General features: G+C 35.5%; 2 protein-coding genes across 2 annotated transcripts; one reads left to right on the top strand and one right to left on the bottom strand.

The window, feature by feature from the left end:
• Window positions 1–774: 774 nt before the first annotated feature.
• Window positions 775–4,263, top strand: MEE18 (maternal effect embryo arrest 18). Its single transcript, XM_079058587.1, has 13 exons — window positions 775–991; window positions 1,251–1,367; window positions 1,515–1,647; window positions 1,732–1,828; window positions 1,917–1,960; window positions 2,064–2,220; window positions 2,336–2,407; window positions 2,698–2,775; window positions 2,874–2,975; window positions 3,244–3,291; window positions 3,578–3,703; window positions 3,780–3,872; window positions 3,990–4,263. Exons 1-13 carry the CDS (start codon window positions 814–816, stop codon window positions 4,083–4,085), a joined length of 1,341 nt encoding a protein of 446 aa, XP_078914713.1. The 5' UTR covers window positions 775–813; the 3' UTR covers window positions 4,086–4,263.
• A 413-nt stretch (window positions 4,264–4,676) lies between these two features.
• LOC145126068 (Ribosomal protein L34) lies at window positions 4,677–5,981 on the bottom strand. Its single transcript, XM_079061473.1, has 2 exons — window positions 5,708–5,981; window positions 4,677–5,097 (listed from the first exon to the last, which is right to left on the bottom strand). Exons 1-2 carry the CDS (start codon window positions 5,925–5,927, stop codon window positions 4,838–4,840), a joined length of 480 nt encoding a protein of 159 aa, XP_078917599.1. The 5' UTR covers window positions 5,928–5,981; the 3' UTR covers window positions 4,677–4,837.
• Between the last annotated feature and the right edge of the window lie 13,461 nt (window positions 5,982–19,442).

Here is a 19,442-nt window from a genome sequence, read left to right as displayed (position 1 = left end):
GTGTATGGTTGCATCATATGTTGCATCAACATTTAACTCGATAATTGTAATTTGAGAATTCATTCGGTAATGTTTCAAATTGCATATTGCTACTAAGTATTAACAATAATAAATGCAAATCAATTGTTATTGTGGATAAAAAATCAAGTATATTAAGATGAATGGAGTGGTGTTACGGTTCTACTATGACAAAGATCATCTACATCAGCTCCATATAAGATGGTTGTGGTGACATCTGTTTTATATCATGGGCGAGAAGTGAGAAAGAAGCGAGAAAGAAGCGAGAAAGAAGAGAGAGAAGAGAGATAGTGAGAAATAGAGAGAGTTAATGGAAGAGAGAGGAGAGAAGTGTGACATTAAGGTGTCATGCACGTTTTAAACTGCATACAAATATTTGTCATAGTCATCATGACATACCGTACTCTATGCCAAACCCACATATTAGAGTTTTTTTGGTAGAAACAAGTATCTTACTATTTCATGTAATTTGCCTTCTTAACAAATAAAAATCCACACACTATTGTTTCAATGTATTACCAATTTATGTAGTAAAGTAATTCAACAAAATGGACTTTTTATGAGGTGATACGATATTGTTTCAATGTATTACCAATTTATGTAGTAAAGTAATCTCTAACCAACTTATGCATACATAAATTCTTGACATTCTAATAACAAATTGAAATACACACCAAATAATAAAATAAAAAATCAATTAGTTGAAAATAATATTCTAATGGAAGAAGGGTAAGGGTAAGGCAATGGGAGGTGAACAAAAGTCCATTCAATTCCAAGTTATTGAAGTGGGTAAACATGGTTGAAAGTTTGTTGAAATTGGGCACCCCTCCTCTTTCTAAGCCCCTACTGCCACTTCCATTTCAATTTTCTCTGTCATCTTCAAGATCTCTCCCCATGTCGTCCCTTAATTCCGTCAACGTTCACCGTTCCCCCACTGCTTCCTCTTTCCAGCCTTCCATTCTTGTTTTCTCAGGTACAAATCTCTCCTGTCCTTCCGATTTCACTTCTTCTTCAACAATTTCGTAATGTACCTTGCGAATTTGATCGAAAAGTGTATTTTAACAATTTGTAAGCAATTTGTTTTTGTGATTCTAATGGTTAGGGCTTTTAGAACTAAAAAAATACGAAATTAGGGAAAATTTGATATCTAGCGGGTGTTTTGATGCGATTCTAGAGTGATTGTAAAATTTGAAGCGGCTTGTCAATATTGAATATTCTGGTTCTTCTTACAGGGGGGACGGCTTTTAATGGCGTCGTTGAAGAGCTTAAGAAGCTGACAACTTGTGTTGCTCATGTTCTTCCTGTTTCTGATGATGGTGGAAGTACGGCTGAGATTGTTCGTGTTCTAGGTAGGCTTTACAATCATCCTTTTCTCAATTGATTACCCATCAACACATTTCTTCTTCCATGAAACCCACACAGATTTACTTTGTTCTAGATATTCAATTCCTAACATTTAGGTGATTTGATTGCAAATTCATGGTGCCATTTTTTAGGTGGTCCAGCAGTTGGAGACATACGATCACGATGCTTGAGATTATCCGATCAAAGTACTTCAGAGGCTCTTGCAGTGAGGAACTTACTTGGTTACAGGTTGCCTCTTGATCCACAAGAAGCCAAATTAGAATGGTAACTTCCTTAAATTTCACTTAAGGAGCTCCTTCCCCAATTTCAGCTCTTGATGACGAGGGCATTTTTGTCTTTTTTGAACAGGTACAGTATTGTAGAAGGAGAACATTCTTTATGGAAAGATGTTTCCAAGGCCTACAGAGAAACCATTCGTGCCTTTCTGGCTTATTTTCAGAACCAGGTTCCTGTCTTCATTAATGTGTTGTATTTATTATTGTTCATTCACACGTTTGAAATGAGTTTTTATTAGTATTCTTCTTTTCTTACAGATCCTTCGAAGAACAAATGAGTCATTTTGTTTTAGCAATGGAAGGTATGTGTAAATGTTTTATCTTTTTCATTCCAATGGATTGAATGAATGGAATGAGTGATTCCATTCCATCATACAAGGAACTAACTGGAATCAGTTTTTCCAGCATTGGTAACTTTTTCTTTGCAGGAGCACGTATATTCTTTCAGTCTTTGGATGCTGCAATTTTTTTGTTTTCACGTGTTTCCCAGATTCCCACTGAAAGTCTTGTTCTTCCAGTTATATCCACTAATGATCGCCTTACTTTAGGCTGTGAATTATGGGTAGGATAAAAAACATTATCTTTTTTCTTTTTAAAAAAAGTTAACTTGTTTTATTAGTTTAAGAGAATGTCAAATTACTAATCTTTTTACATGCTGTTTTTGTTATGAAGTTTAGGATGGAATGATAATACGTGGTCAGAATGAGATATCTCATCCCACTAATGGATCATTGCAACTTATAGATAAGGTAAAATCTGCATTTTTTCTTAAAAATCATAACTTTCTACTTTCAATTTTTTTTGTATTTGGATGGCATTGGTATAATTGTTAAAAGAAATGAAAATAAGATGCTATAAATTATAATACTAAACAAATCAATTAAAGTACTCTTGCTATATTTCTTGCATTTATCTCATTTTAAAATAAATGGCTAGTTTTCTGATTATGTAAATTTCCAATTATCTCATATGGCTTTTGTTTTTGGGATGCACTCATTAAATTTACCTTTTTTTTTAACTGTTTGAATCTTTCATACAGGAAAATTCTTCCACACTACCTTCAAGAATAAAGAGAGTTTTCTACATGTCAAGTGAAGGAAGCAATTTATTGCATGAGGTGATTCATGTTGTTTATTTTAAAGGGTTAAATACGTAAATTGGTAAAAAATTATTGTAAAATTGTTGAGGAGTTTATTTGTGGTGGTGATTATGCAGGTGTTTCCCACTGTAAATCCATCTGTTCTAGAACAGTTGAGAAATGTGGATTGCATTATTTATGGTATGGGATCCCTCTTTACTTCCATCTGCCCTTCTTTGGTAAGTCCAAAACCCTAATTAAACTCTAATTATTCAATTAAAATTTCATGGTTGTAATGTAATCTTTATATAAAATGTTAGGGTTCTTGATTTTCATAGTTGTAATCTTTAGGTAAAATGTTTGTTTAATAACATGGATTGTAACTGAATCTCTTCTTCAATAATTACTACCCATTTAACAATTAACACATTTTATTTTTTAGTTCTTGATTAATGACTTATTAAGTGCTTATAATAATTTATCATCATTCTTGTTTTTATGATGCAGGTTTTACTAGGAGTTGGAGAGGTTATAGCTTCAAGATCATGTGCAAAAGTAAGGCCTTGTTTTTATTATTATTATATTATTTATTATTAAATAAAAGTTGTCCAAATAACTGATGTTTGAAAATCATACTGAGAAAATAATGGCAAACTTGGGAAAATGAAAGGGCAAATCTGTAAAAAGTTAGTACATAATGGGACTTTCTTTGCTAAGTCGTTCTTTCTGAATTAAGTAAAAAATGTTTGATGTCGTCCTTCAAATTCCAAAATTAAAATATATTTCTGAAATGAAAATTGAAATTAAAATATAATTTTGAATTATATAAATAAATTATCAGGTACTTGTGATGAATGGTAGTTGTGATCGAGAAACTAGTGGATTTGGAGCCTCTTGCTTTGTTACTGCTATTACAGATGCTCTTAATAGAACTTATGGACATCTTAATAATCGTCTTAAAAACAATGTAAGTCATCAATAATAAAAACAAAACATCCTTATTGATTTATTTATTTACTAATTGTCTTTTTTTTTTTTTGCAGCCTAGTGAATATATTAACACCATTTTTGTGCCAAAAGATGGTGAAATTCCTGTAGATATGAAATCCTTGGCTACACTAGGAATTGTACACGTGGTATGTATTTTTATTTTTTGTTTAAAAATGCAAATTTATGCAACAAAGTGGCTTTTAATACGAAATATGTATTTTTTTTTTTTTTGGTAATTAAATTTTGAACATTGTTTGTTGCAGGTGCGTGTTGAATCAATGAAAGATCCAAAGGTGGGCGTAGTTTATGAACCAACATCTTTGATACAAGCTCTTTCCAATTTATTAAAACAAAAATGATAAATCAACAATGCAATAACAATTTTATTTGAAAAAAAAAATCGTGATCCATTTATTCTGTAGATTATAAAGTAGAAACCTAGCACAAGTGTACACACTCATCTTATAGCATTTTTGTTTACAAGGGATTAGCTTTGTATATTGTTGTATTTCAAGCATATAGAGAGCTAGTGTTGTATATTGTTGTGATTCACTTATTGAGCTTAATAGGTTAAGCACTTAATCTGGATATCTATGTATGGTTGTTGCTTTTTTGACTTAATCTAGACACAATGATTTAGGGGTTGTTTAATATGCCTCTTATTGAGTAACTATGATAAGAGGCTTGATTTGACTCAATGAGATATTGACTTAATCAACAATTACTCGAGTCATTTTATCAACACAAAACTTTAAAAAAAATTAAAATAAAGATACAACCCTTAGAGTAGATGGGATTGATGACCGAGGATGAAAAATTGAAAATGACAAGTATATCTCTTAAGATAGGATGAAAAATCACATATTCTATCCCATTGACATCAATTTCAGTCGAGTACTAATCTTAAGAATCCGCTCTGACAATCAAGTTAACAATATGAAGAAAACAAAAGTTACAACTTTTCAAGATATATTGCTTGATAATCGAAGAGATGTTTCAACATCTAGAAATTAAACCAAGATTACACAAATTAAACAAATACACATTAAACAAAAATATCATCATCATGATCATCATGGACCCAAAAGTAGTAAAAATTCGGTCATTCAATTCAAGCACGTTTTCCACTACTAGGATTAGATTTGGTGCAGAGTATCCATCGACCCTTGGCTCTCCTACGCTTCAACACAGCTCTTCCATTAGTAGTTCTCATCCTCAAACGAAATCCATGAGTCCTTGCTAATGATTTCCGAGATCTATTCCTCTTTGTTTGAGCAAGTTGAAACTTCTTCCCCGCCCTCACCACCAATCCCCGCCGTTTCACCGCCTCCATCCCACTCCTTGAACTCAAGTCCAACCCCAATGATGAACCTATCACACCATTCTACTTTCAATTTTCTTTTTTTGTTTCTTATTAAGGCATTGTACTTTGAAATATCTACATTGTACTTTCGATTCTTTTCTTATTGATACGTTATACTTTGAAAAGCTCACCCTATTATAGCAATGAAATTTGCTACGTATTTGGATGAGATTGTTATAATTGGATGGATTTTTCAAAGTACAATGTAAGTATGTTGCTCTTTCTTGCATTTAACCCTTTATAAAAAAGTTAAGTGGATCGAGTTTTTTAAATAATTGATTAGGTTTGGGTCAAAAGTAGGTGTTTAGCAAAGCCCTTTTGGTCAAGATTTAAATTAGAAAACTGCATTGTCCACTATGATTGATTTTGTTTTGTGCGCACATAATCCTTTAAACAAAATACAAATTAGCATAGAATTCAACTCAAAATTAGAAATATTTTGCATATCTATCAACCAAAATAGTAATTTCGGAATCTTGATTGATCAATCTCCTAAAACAGGATAAACCCTAAATTTCAGTGAAATGAAAAAAAACCCCACATACTCGTTAACCAAATTGCCCACATGAAAGAATGGGTTTTCGCTTTAATTTCATAACTGGGGAGATGAAAATTTACCTGCGAATGTGGATGAAGATGAAGATGAAAGAGAGAGTGGGGAAGAAGCAGAAACGAAGGAACAGTGGAGAAGCCCAGATGTGTTTGTGGAATTAGGCGCAGCAGCAGCTGGTTTTAGGGAGAGAGAGCTTCTTGTTACTCGTGAAGCATTGAGGAAAGGGAGCGAAGCTGTTGTACTGTGTGCTCCAAATCTTGTACACACAGATGATACACACGCCATGTCTTCAAGATTTCTTGGTTGCTGTTATCCTCTTCCTCAATGGCAACAGCCTTATCAGCTCTTCAGAGAACTGGTGGGGGTATTTTAGTAATAACGCTGATGGTGAAAATGGGCTAGCCAAGCCGAACTTGGCATTGGGCCATAGTTCGGGCCTTAACATTCTCCTCTCCTGTTTTAAATTTAAAGATGCTAACTTTTTAAGTAAATTAATGGTCTCTGTGGTTTGGGACATTTTTTCGTGTTTTTTTGTGTTATGGTGCGTGTTTTTTCGTTTGAGACATTTTTTGCTCTTTTTTATGCCTTTTCTAATTGGACATACAAGTTATCTGTTTTTTGTTAACTTTTTTATTAGTTATTGATATAACACTTTTAAAAACTTGTTATATTTGATATAAATCTATATTTATGTGGTAATATAATTATAAATTAATACAAAATCGTCGCCTTACATCATGCCTTGAAAAACGCAATGACTCGTTAAGCTTGAGGTTTGGCCTTGCCGCCACGCCACACCCCATGCCTTTTAGAACCTTGCCTATACCAGTATTGAAGAAACCAAAAAAATATATTCAAACAACTCCAAACTACCAAACTTAAGCCATAACTTTAATGACTAACCTACAATGATAATCCAAAAACAACACACCCATGGAAAAGAATATAACACAAAAGACCCAACTTCATAAACCCCACATGAAAAGATAATAAAGAATAGAACTTTCGCACCCTAAATATGACAATTAACTACCTTTAAAGAAAAAAAAGGCAAAAATGATGGCGTAGCAATAAGAGTTACTTGGTCTATGCAATAAGAAATCCATAAAAAGAGGGTATTGTAGGGCATGAGCAGCAAGAACTTCGTTTGTGATATCTCACAATGGTTTCATTGTGGCTGTTGTCGCAGTCGTATGTGACATTCCCAAATTTACGGTCATTTTAAAACTTTTTGTTTATGATTTAAAACATAGTTTATTTATGAAATGAGGAATTTGGTCCCGTAAAATATTTCCGAATAAATGTTTTTCATTAATATTATAAAATCTTGGGATGTCGTGACTGATACAAAACATAAGCATAAACGTAGGCCTTACAGTCACGACATCCCAAGATTTTATAATATAAGCATAAACATAAGCATAAATGTGACTAACAGTACTGTAACGTGGATTTCTCCGCAATACATGTCAGTAGGTTTCTTTCTATTTTTATTCCTAAGGATCATCTTAATTATCGTTACTCACAATACTATTATAGGGATTTCTCCGCAGTATGTGTTAGTAGGGTAGAGTACATCAAATGGGCACAAAGTTCATCACCTACAGGTTATAAACTTGATTGTTTTCCACAAGATGGTCATGAATAGTTTGGTGGTTATCACCTGTACTCTGCTAAGTGACTACATCGTTGGCACACTAGTACCATTCCTACATCATTGGCACACTAGTACCAATTCTACATCGTTGGCACACTAGTACCATTTCTACATCGTTGGCAGACTAGTACCATTCTTACATCGTTAGCACGCTAGTACCATTTCTAAAGTCGTGACATCCTATATTTGCCTACATCTTTCATAATACTATGGAATCTATTGTGACAACCCGAAATTTCTATCTTGTACAACACTTAAAATAAATCAAAGTCAGACTCGTGTCTGCTATCTTTTAGCACTGTTTAGAGTCTGTTTGAACATTCCGAGCCTAGTACACCAAAGGAATGAGTGAAAGGAAGTGTCAATTGATGTTTAAATCCATCAAGCAAACCATAAACCCCTTTCATGAGGAGTTTACGGCCAAGACACATGAGTTTACAGCCGTAAACTCATGCTGGCCGTAAAATCTTGGCTATATATGTGATACTTGGCCATTTTTCAACACTTTTACCATTTCCAAGCCAAGAAATCGGGTTTTGCTCTCAACTATCATCAAGGATCTTTATTTTCTTCCAAAAATGTAAGTGATTTATCCCTTGATTAGTTACTACATCTTCTTATCTAGCATAACCCCTTTGATTCCATCCATTAACATCATCTTTTAGGTTAGATCTTCAAGATCATCAAGAACACCAAGAACACGTTAGTGTTTTGGTCCAAAATCACCCTTTTTAGCTTCTATATCGTAAGTATTACTTCCCTATACTTGATATCTAGTAAGAATTCATGCTTAGCACCTTGAATCACCCCATATCCATGATCAAAGAGAGTTTACGGCCAAGAGCATCTCCCTTGGCCGTAAACCCTTATTAAAGGTGCAAATGTGATCATAACTCTTCTTAGGGCTTGGACTTAAGGCTAGAACACTTCCTTGTGGTTTATAAGACCTTAAAACACCTTTTAGACACAAATCATCATGAGTTTACGGTCGTAAACTCATGAGGCCGTGAACACATGGCCGTAAACTCTAGTGGCCGTGAACTCATGGCCGTAAACACCATGGTGTGGCCTTAAACTCCTTAGATGCAATCCTTTGTAATTATATCACTTCCATATAAGTGTTTCCTAGTTCCTAAGGTGTGTTCCTTACATGATTAGTAGTATAAACACTAATTATATACATATATGTGTCTTTATATGTTAAATAGGATCCGTGTGTGTGTTCAAGTCTTCACTTGACACCTAGCATCCTATACCACTCTTTCATCCAAACTACTCACTACAGGTGAGTTCATACCCCCATATTTTCATAGTTTTAACTGTTTTAAGGGGGGGGGGGGGATACAAGTCTAACACAAAGATTTTGTGTTATAAAAAATAATTTCAAATGGATTACGGTTATCAAAACAAATGGTTTCAAACATCTTATCAAAATGAATTTCGGTATCATCAAATCAAGTGGTTTTAAGTGATTGTTTCAAAAAGACATCAAGTCACCAAAATGGATTTCAAAATATGAAACTTCTTTTAAATATTTTATAAACTTATATTTTTCCCCAAAAATCATACTAGTATACATATATTTATATAAATAAGACTTAAAAGATTTAGGACTAATAACCCACTTTGGTTCCTTTTCCTTGTTTGGATGTGGGATTACAAGTATTAGTTATTTGTCCGAGTGTCATTTAAATTTTACTTATATATTTGTATATGTATACAAGTATAAAAGTTTATTCATTTAGTTTCAATTATCCTTTGTAACAAGTTGAGCAAGGGGTTGTATTCATTAATACTAAGTATCAATACAGAAAGTACATATAAATTATAATAGGTATAATTTATGATTCACAGAACATTAATTCATGATTCAAGCATACTAGAGTACATTGTTTTACAAAAACAAAGGTTTAATTCAAAACTATCCAAGTGTATACATTCTTTCAGATACAGGTTAAGAGTACTAATTCAAGAACATACTAGTAATCATTTATTTCAGAATGATTGAGTTTTCATAATTATTATACATATAACGTTTATATGCTTTTATGAGTCAAATAGTACAGTTTGTTTAATTCTTTTTAAACAATATAGTAAAGTCCTGATATTATGACCAGAGTCTCCAGCAGGGGATCGAAACAATGTGTGTATAGATCTATATTGGGAATGATAATCTCGCACTCGGACTGCTAGCTACAGTCAGGCATACACGCCTGTGAGTGACAATTGTTATCATCAACTTTCAGCGCATTCATAGCGTTGGGTCAGGCCACCGAGTCAGTATGGTTATAATAACTCATTAAAAGATATTAACAATACGTTAGTGTATAGTTAACTAAACTTATGTACTATTTCAAAGTACTAGTTTACCAGATACAGTTTACAGTAATACATTACAGTTTATAATAACAGTTAATGAATTCAGACATACTTATAGATACAAGTTTACAAAAGGATTACAAATACAGAACATTGGTTTACAAATAGAACAGTTTTATGCAACTAAATCTACTTTTCATATACAGCAGAAAATATAGGGTTTTTCTGGAAACAGTTACACATTCAAGAAACAGAAGAATTCTTTCAAAACATAAATACTTATGCACTCACTCAACTTTATGTTGATACTCTCTTTTCAAATTACTTGTATTCTCAGAGAACCAGTAGGCAGGTACACCCTGAGCTTTTGAGAAGATGGAGCTATTTATGTATTGTCTTCTTCTTTTGTACAACTATTTAGTTTCATAATACAAGGTTGAAACATATGTAAATATTTATACTTTTAAATACAGTGGTTGTTTGTACTCTGATTACTATAATGCATGTGTTGTGATTCTACAAATGAAGTCCTCCACCTCCGGACGTTTCCGCCGTCTGGTTTGGGGGTGTGACAGATTGGTATCAGAGAATTGTTTATAGTGAACTTAGTATATCAATCCATAAAAGATATACAAACTATAAATACATTTGGGGCTGAGAGCTCTGACTACAAGTATACTTTTAAAAATTTAATTATTTTTACAAGAAGTATACTAACACTTATCTACAAGTACAGTATCAAATCATAAGAACTTAAAAGTATTTGGATGTTGAACATTACAGTCAAACCTAGACAGTTATGTAATCATATATGAGATTAATATAGCCTGATCAACTATATTGATTTGAGATATGACCAACATGTGTTTGGGAGTGATAGTAGTGTTGTGGCATGTCTAAAACTTACCAACTATACATATTCAGAAGAACTTTAGAACAGAACATAAAGATTAAAATACTATAGGGGTATTTTAGGCACTATATACTAATAACACACATGTGAAATCAATAGAACAATCAAGGGTAGAACTATAAATATTAAGGGTATATTACAATTATAGATAATTAAAGTTATATAGACTTAGAATATGTGATTTGGCTTCATTTCCTGTTCCTTGTTTGGTGGTGGATTTAGAGTCGGGTCATTTAATCGAAGGTCGAATATAACCAAGTTATATATAATTAATATGCACTTTATAGTTATAGTAATATCTAGAACAAGTTGTACTTAGTACATTATTTGTTAATTGTAGGTCTTTCTTGTAGAAACTTATCGTTACTAACTATATTCTATATCTCTTATCCCTATTCTCGCTTAGATAACAATGGCTGGATTTTACATACCCGGAGACCCTTATTTCCCTGATCAAGAACAAGATGCAGAGCCAGAAGAAAATCACGAAATTCCCTTAGATGATGATTTTGCAGAAAACTTTCCTAAAGACAATGATTCCGAATCAGAAGCCTATAATCCACCACCAATTACTCAAAATCCTAACCCTCGTCCGGTTTTCCAAGGTCCGACGTCTCTATGGGTAGAAAGCTTGGAAACATGGAGTCAAGAGCAGGGTCAACCAATGCCTTACAATGGAGACAGAAGCTTCTACAACTTAAGGGAAGGAGGTTCAGCAGACAGAGTCCTGCCGATTATAGTCAGCAGAGTTGCTCGAAATGAAATTCAGGGTAGAACAGCCATCAACCGAATCAGGGAAGTTGATGCCAATGTGAGAATTAATACAATCAGTATTAAGCGTCTTGAATATGCTCGTGAAAGAGATACAAGGGACAATGAATCTCTATTGCAATCCTTAGCTGAAACTCGAGCTGAAGTCATAGAGCTTCGAGCACGTCTGACAGTGTATGAAAGGCATCTGCTTGCTATGGAGCGTCAAATGGCTAAGATGAGGTTTCATCTAAATGATACCCGTCGCCATTAGGAAATACTCTACTCGTTTCCTATTTCACTCTTTTGGTTATAGTTAAGTCTATGGATAGGTTTTAGAGTTATTTTTTAGGTTTTTCAGTAAGACCACGAAAATTTTATTTTCGATAGGTCTGTATGATGTCGATATTTTTCTCAGAATTGGTGTATTGTAGACCTGTCTAGGGTCAAGTTTTCCAGACTTATGTATTCAATATGCCAATTTAATCGACATGCATTTTCTTAGTAATTGAAAAATAACCATTCACTTTCATATTATTCAGTTACAATTTGTACTTGTCATAGACTTCTATTTCCAATTCATTCCAAGATTCATATCGAACTATATGTTTTAGTTCAAAGATATCAGAATTCATATTCACTCTTGATATCTTATCATCTTTGTATCTTTTGACTTTTATAGAAAAAGATGCCTCCTCGTAGAATCCAAGACGTCACAATGTAAATGAACCGCCGGTGCCACCTCCGCCACCACCTCCTCAGTTTGACCCTGCTATGTTCCAAGCAGCGGTCACGGCAGTTGTAGCTGCTGCTATGTCTCAGATCCATACTTCTGGTGCTAGTGGGTCTGGAGCTGGTACAAATCCTCCTAACCAGGGTGAAGGTCATGGGCATTCGCGAGAGTGCACTTATAAAGATTTTTCCAATGCCAAACCTAGGACCTTTAATGGAACTGGGGGAGTTATGGCATTAAGGCAGTGGATAGAGAAGACAGAAGCAATTTTCGAAATCTGCTCCTGTCCTGACAGCAGCAAAGTCAAGTTCGCTGCTTGCACTTTTTCGGAAAGGGATTTGGCGTGGTGGAATGGTCACGTTAAGTCACTTACTCTGGTAGTGGCTAATTCGATCAGTTGGGAGAACTTCAAAGGTATGAATATGCGGGAATATTGCCCGCGAGGCGAAGTCCAAAAACTTGAGCAGGAACTCTGGGGTCTTTCAATGGTTGGTTCTGATATATCAACCTATACCAGTAGATTTTGTGATCTGGCAATTCTGTGCCCGGAGATGGTTGCTCTAGAGAGCAAGAAGATTGAGAGATATATTTAGGGACTGTCGCCCCAAATTCAGTCAAGTGTTTTAGCTTCAAGGCCTGTTACTTTTGACAGTGCTAAAGAGCTGGCACAATCTCTTATAGACCGTGGAGTCCATCAACACTCAGTGGATGTTATGCCAGAACAACCAAAGGGAAATAACAACAACAACAACAATAACAACAACAACAACAAGAAGGGTCGGAACAAGAGGAAGGGCAAGTTTTCACAAGATTCCTCAAAGAAACAACAACTGGCTACAGTCAACGCTGCAATTGTACCTACTGCTGTTCCTGTTAATCCAGCACCAGCCAAGCCTTATGCTGGAAACCTTCCCAAGTGCAACAAGTGCAATTTTCACCATAATGGGAATTGCCGGGAAATGCAGTGTCGTAACTGCAACAGGAAAGGGCATACTGCCCGATTCTGTAGAGCACCACCCCAACCACTTAACCAAGTACCTGCTGCTGGAGTGGGTCAAGCATGCTATCAATGTGGTGAAGTGGGGCATTTCAAGAGAGATTGTCCTAAAGCTGGAAATGCAGGTGGAGTGGGGAGAATTTTAGCCTTGGGCCAGGAAGAAGCAGTGGCAAATCCTGCAGTAGTTACGGGTACGTTCCTTCTCAACAACACTTATGCATGCATTCTATTTGATTGTGGTGCTGAGAAGAGCTTTGTGAGCCATAATTTCAAACAATTGCTAAATCAAAACTCCCAACCATTAAAAGAAACATTCACAGTCGAAATGGCTAATGGGAAATCCGAATCCACCAATGAAGTATACATAGGATGTAATCTTACCTTGAATAACTTTTCGTTTCCAATAGACCTTATGCCGATCTCTATCAAGAGTTTTGACGTCATAATAGGTATGGATTGGTTGTGTCCTAACCGTGCTGACATCCTATGTTATGAAAAAGCCATTCGTCTGAACTTGCCAACTAATGAAACTCTTGTTATTTATGGCGAAAAACCCGAAACGAACCTCTATATCATTTCTTGCATTAAGGCACAGAAGTACCTTCGCAAAGAGTACTGCGATTTCTTAGCTCACGTGGTAGACAAAAAGCAAGAAGTGAAAGATATCACGAAAATTCCTGAAGTCTGTAACTTTCTCGACGTTTTTCCCGATGATCTTCCAGGAGTGCCTCCCGAACGACAAGTCGAGTTCAGAATCGACTTAATTCCAGGGGCTACCCCTGTTGCCAAATCTCCTTATCGTCTTGCACCTTCAGAAATGCAGGAATTATCCAGCCAGCTTAACGAACTCCTTAGCAAAGGTTTCATAAGACCAAGCTTCTCACCCTGAGGAGCATCGGTTTTGTTCGTGAAGAAGAAGGATGGATCATTCCGTATGTGCATAGACTACCGCGAGCTGAATAAACTTACCATTAAGAATTGATACGCTCTGCCTCGCATTGACGATCTGTTCGACCAAATTCAAGGCGCGAGCTACTTCTCAAAAATAGACTTAAGATTCGGGTATCACCAGTTACGGATTTTGGAGGATGACATTCCTAAAACCGCGTTCAGAACTCGTTATGGTCATTATGAATTCGTAGTGATGTCATTCGGATTGACGAATGCACCTGCTGTGTTCATGGATTTAATGAACAGAGTGTGTCGTCCATTCTTGGACAAATTCGTCATAGTCTTCATTGACGACATCCTTATCTACTAAAGAAGTGAAGAGGATCATAGCCAACATCTTCGTCAAGTTCTGCAAACTCTTAGAACAGAGAAACTCTATGCGAAGTTTTCAAAATGTGAATTTTGGATTAGGAAGGTTGAATTCCTAGGTCACGTGGTCAGTTCTGAAGGAATACATGTCGATCCTTCCAAAATTAAGGCTATTGAAAACTAGTCAACACCCAAAACACCTACAAAAATCCGTCAATTCTTAGGTTTTGCTGGCTATTATCACAGATTCATCCAGAATTTCTCTTGAATAGCTAAACCTCTTACCACTCTGACGCAAAAGGGAGTAACTTTTAGCTGGGGAGAAAAACAAGAAACAACATTCCAAACGCTGAAACGATCCTTGTGTAGTGCACCAATCTTGTCTCTCCCTGAAGGAACAGAGGATTTTGTAGTGTACTGTGACGCTTCTAATCAAGGGCTTGGATGTGTTCTTATGCAAAGAGGAAAGGTGATATCCTATGCCTCAAGACAATTAAAGACACATGAAGTCAACTATACAACACATGACCTTGAGCTAGGAGAAGTGGTATTCGCTCTGAAGATCTGGAGACATTACTTATATGGCACGAAATGCACAGTATTCACGGACCATAAAAGTCTCCAACAGATCTTCAATCAGAAAGAGCTGAACATGAGACAACGACGATGGGTGGAGCTACTGAACGACTACGATTGTGAGATTCTTTATCACCCTGGTAAAGCTAACGTTGTAGCTGACGCCCTTAGCAGAAAAGATTACTCGGGACGCCGAGTAAAGTCGTTGACCATGACAATCCATTCACATCTGTCCACACAGATCAGAGAGGCTCAACTCGAGGCCTTAAAACCTGAAAACGTGACATGTGAAACTTTGAGAGGAATGGATAAAAACTTCAGAGTCAGGGATGATAGAGTCTATTGTTTCATGAACCGGATCTGGACACCAAAGTTCGGTGGTTACCAAGATGTGGTTATGAATGAAGAACACAAAACTCGATACTCCATTCATCCAGGTTCAGACAAGATGTACCTAGACCTCAAGAAACTGTACTGGTGGCCAAACATGAAGGCCGAAATTGCTACCTTTGTGGGCAAGTGCCTTACTTGTGCCAAGGTAAAGGTAGAATACCAGAAACCTTCAGGTTTATTGCAACAACCTGAAATACCTGAATGGAAGTGGGAGCGGATTACAATGGATTTCATAACCAAGTTACCCAAGACATCGGGAGGTTATGATACTATTTGGGTAATCGTCGATAGATTAACCAAATCCGCACACTTCTTGCCAATCAAAGAGACCAACAAAATGGAGAAGCTAACAAGAACTTACCTCAAGGAAATCGTTAGACTGCATGGTGTACCAATATCTATTATTTCTGACCGAGATAGTAGATTCACTTCTCTTTTTAGGCAGTCTCTACAAAAATCTTTGGGAACTAGGTTGGACATGAGTACAGCCTACCATCCTCAGACTGACGGACAAAGTGAGAGGACAATTCAAACTTTAGAAGATATATTGCGAGCTTGCGTGATAGACTTTGGTAAGGCATGGGATAATTATTTACCCCTTGTCGAATTCTCTTACAACAATAGTTATCACACTAGTATAAAGGCTGCTCCTTTCGAAGCTCTCTATGGCCGCAAGTGCATATCACCTCTGTGCTGGGCTGAAGTGGGTGATACGCAGTTCGCTAGAAGTCAAGTTCCTGACAGTACCCTCACTGGTCCGGAAATCATTCGCGAAACCATAGAGAAAATTGTACAAATCCGGGAGCGGCTTAAAGCTTCCAGAGATAGACAGAAAAGCTACGCTGACAAAAGAAGAAAACCTTTGGAGTTCCAGGTTGGTGGTCGCGTCATGTTGAAGGTCTCACCCTGGAAGGGCATGATACGCTTTGGAAAGCGTGACAAGTTGAATCCAACGTATATAGGACCATTCGAGATTCTTGCTAGAATTGGTCCCGTAGCTTACAAACTTCAACTACCTCAAGAGTGTCTGTCCGATGAGACTCTTGTTATTCCACGTCTCGAACTTGAAAAAGTGTCTGTCCGACGAGACTCTTGTTATTCCACTCGACGAAATCGAGATCGACGAGAGCCTCAACTTCGTGGAAGAACCAGTAGAAATCATGGACCGAGAAGTCAAACAAACAAAGCAAAGCCGTATTCCTATAGTGAAGGTTCGCTGGAATGCAAAGCGGGGACCCGAATTCACTTGGGAGCGCGAGGATCAAATGAAATTGAAATATCCTCAACTTTTCGCTTAGTTATTTGTAACTACTTAATTGCTTAAACTCTAATTTCGGGACGAAATTCTCTCTAACGGGGGGATGATGTGACAACCTGAAATTTCTATCTTGTACAACACTTAAACTCAATCAAAGTCAGACTCGTGTCTGCTATCTTCTAGCACTGTTTAGAGTCTGTTTGAACATTCCGAGCCTAGTAAACCAAAGGAATGAGTGAAAGGAAGTGTCAATTGATGTTCAAATCCATCAAACAAACCATAAACCCCTTTCATGAGGAGTTTACGGCCAAGACACATGAGTTTACGGCCGTAAACTCATGGTGGCCATAAACTCTTGGCTATATATGTGATACTTGGCCATTTTTCAACACTTTTACCATTTCCAAGCCAAGAAATCAGGTTTTGCTCTCAACTATCATCAAGGATCTTCATTTTCTTCCAAAAATGTAAGTGATTTATCCCTTGATTAGTTACTACATCTTCTTATCTAGCATAACCCCTTTGATTCCATCCATTAACATCATCTTTTGGGTTAGATCTTCAAGATCATCAAGAACACCAAGAACACGTTAGTGTTTTGGTCCAAAATCAACCTTTTTAGCTTCTATATCGTAAGTATTACTTCCCTATACTTGATATCTAGTAAGAACTCAAGCTTAGCACCTTGACATCACCCCATATCCATGATCAAAGAGAGTTTACGACCAAGAGCATCTACCTTGGCCGTAAACCCTTATTAAAGGTGCAAATGTGATCATAACTCTTCTTAGGGCTTGGACTTAAGGCTAGAACACTTCCTTGTGGTTTATAAGACCTTAAAACACCTTTTGGACACAAATCATCATGAGTTTACCGTCGTAAACTCATGAGGCCGTGAATACATGGCCGTAAACTCTAGTGGTCGTGAACACATGGACGTAAACACCATGGTGTGGCCTTAAACTCCTTAGATGCAATCCTTTGTAATTATAACACTTCCATATAAGTGTTTCCTAGTTCCTAAGGTGTGTTCCTTACATGATTAGTAGTATAAAAACTAATTATATACATATATGTGTGTCTTTATATGTTAAATAGGATCCGTGTGTGTGTTCAAGTCTTCACTTAACACCTAGCATCCTATACCACTCTTTCATCCAAACTACTCACTACAGGTGAGTTCATACCCCCATATTTTCATAGTTTTTACTGTTTTAAGGGGGGGGGGGGAATACAAGTCTAACACAAAGATTTTGTGTTATAAAAAATAATTTCAAATGGATTACAGTTATCAAAACAAATGGTTTCAAACATCTTATCAAAATGAATTTCAGTATCATCAAATCAAATGGTTTTAAGTGATTGTTTCAAAAAGACATCAAGTCACTAAAATAGATTTCAAAATATGAAACTTCTTTTAAATATTTTATAAACTTATATTTTTCCCCAAAAATCATACTAGTATACATATATTTATATAAATAAGACTTAAAAGATTTAGGACTAATAACCTACTTTGGTTCCTTTTCCTTGTTTGGATGTGGGATTACAAGTATCAGTTATTTTTCCGAGTGTCATTTAAATTTTACTTATATATTTGTATATATATACAAGTATAAAAGTTTATTCATTTAGTTTCAATTACCCTTTGTAACAAGTTGAGCAAGGGGTTGTATTCATTAATACTAAGTATCAATACAGAAAGTATATATAAATTATAATAGGTATAATTTATGATTCACAAAACATTAATTCATGATTCAAGCATACTAGAGTACATTGTTTTACAAAAACAAATGTTTAATTCAAAACTATCCAAGTGTATACATTCTTTCAGATACAGGTTAAGAGTACTAATTCAAGAACATACTAGTAATCATTTATTTCAGAATGATTGAGTTTTCATAATTATTATACATGTAACGTTTATATGCTTTTATGAGTCAAGTAGTACAGTTTGTTTAATTCATTTTAAAAAATATAGTAAAGTCCTGATATTATGACCAGAGTCTCCAGCAGGGGATCGAAACAATGTGTGTATAGATCTATATTGGGAATGATAATCCCGCACTCGGACTGCTAGCTACAGTCAGGCATACACGCCTGTGAGTGAAAATTGTTATCATCAACTTTCAGCGCATTCATAGCGTTGGGTCAGGCCACCTAGTCAGTATGGTTAAAATAACTCATTAAAAGATATTAACAATACGTTAGTGTATAGTTAACTAAATTTATGTACTATTTCAAAGTACTAGTTTACCAGATACAGTTTACAGTAATACATTACAGTTTATAATAACAGTTAATGAATTCAGACATACTTATAGATACAAGTTTACAAAAGGATTACAAATACAGAACATTGGTTTACAAATAGAACAGTTTTATGCAACTAAATCTACTTTTCATATACAGCAGAAAATATAGGGTTTTTCTGGAAACAGTTACATATTCAAGAAACAGAAGACATTCTTTCAAAACATAAATACTTATGCACTCACTCAACTTTATGTTGATACTCTCTTTTCAAATTACTTGTATTCTCAGAGAACCAGTAGGCAGGTACACCCTAAGCTTTTGAGAAGATGGAGCTATTTATGTATTGTCTTCTTCTTTTGTACAACTATTTAGTTTCATAATACAAGGTTGAAACATATGTAAATATTTATACTTTTAAATACAGTGGTTGTTTGTACTCTGATTACTATAATACATGTGTTGTGATACTACAAATAAAGTCCTCCACCCCCAGACGTGTCCGCCGTCTGGTTTGGGGGTGTGACATCTATTAATATCATTTGTTAACCAATGTATTATATTTATAAAATACATATATACAGTATATATATCATATAAGATCTATCTTTATAATATTTCATCTAACACATAACATCTTTTCAAATAAGCACATATATCATTCAATTATCTAAATACTTTATATCTA

Source organism: Lactuca virosa, chromosome 7 (assembly GCF_052849685.1).
Source record: "Lactuca virosa cultivar CGN04683 chromosome 7, Lactuca_virosa_CGN04683_v6, whole genome shotgun sequence".
Taxonomy (NCBI): Eukaryota; Viridiplantae; Streptophyta; class Magnoliopsida; order Asterales; family Asteraceae; genus Lactuca; species Lactuca virosa.
This window is presented reverse-complemented; position numbering and strand designations above follow the sequence as displayed.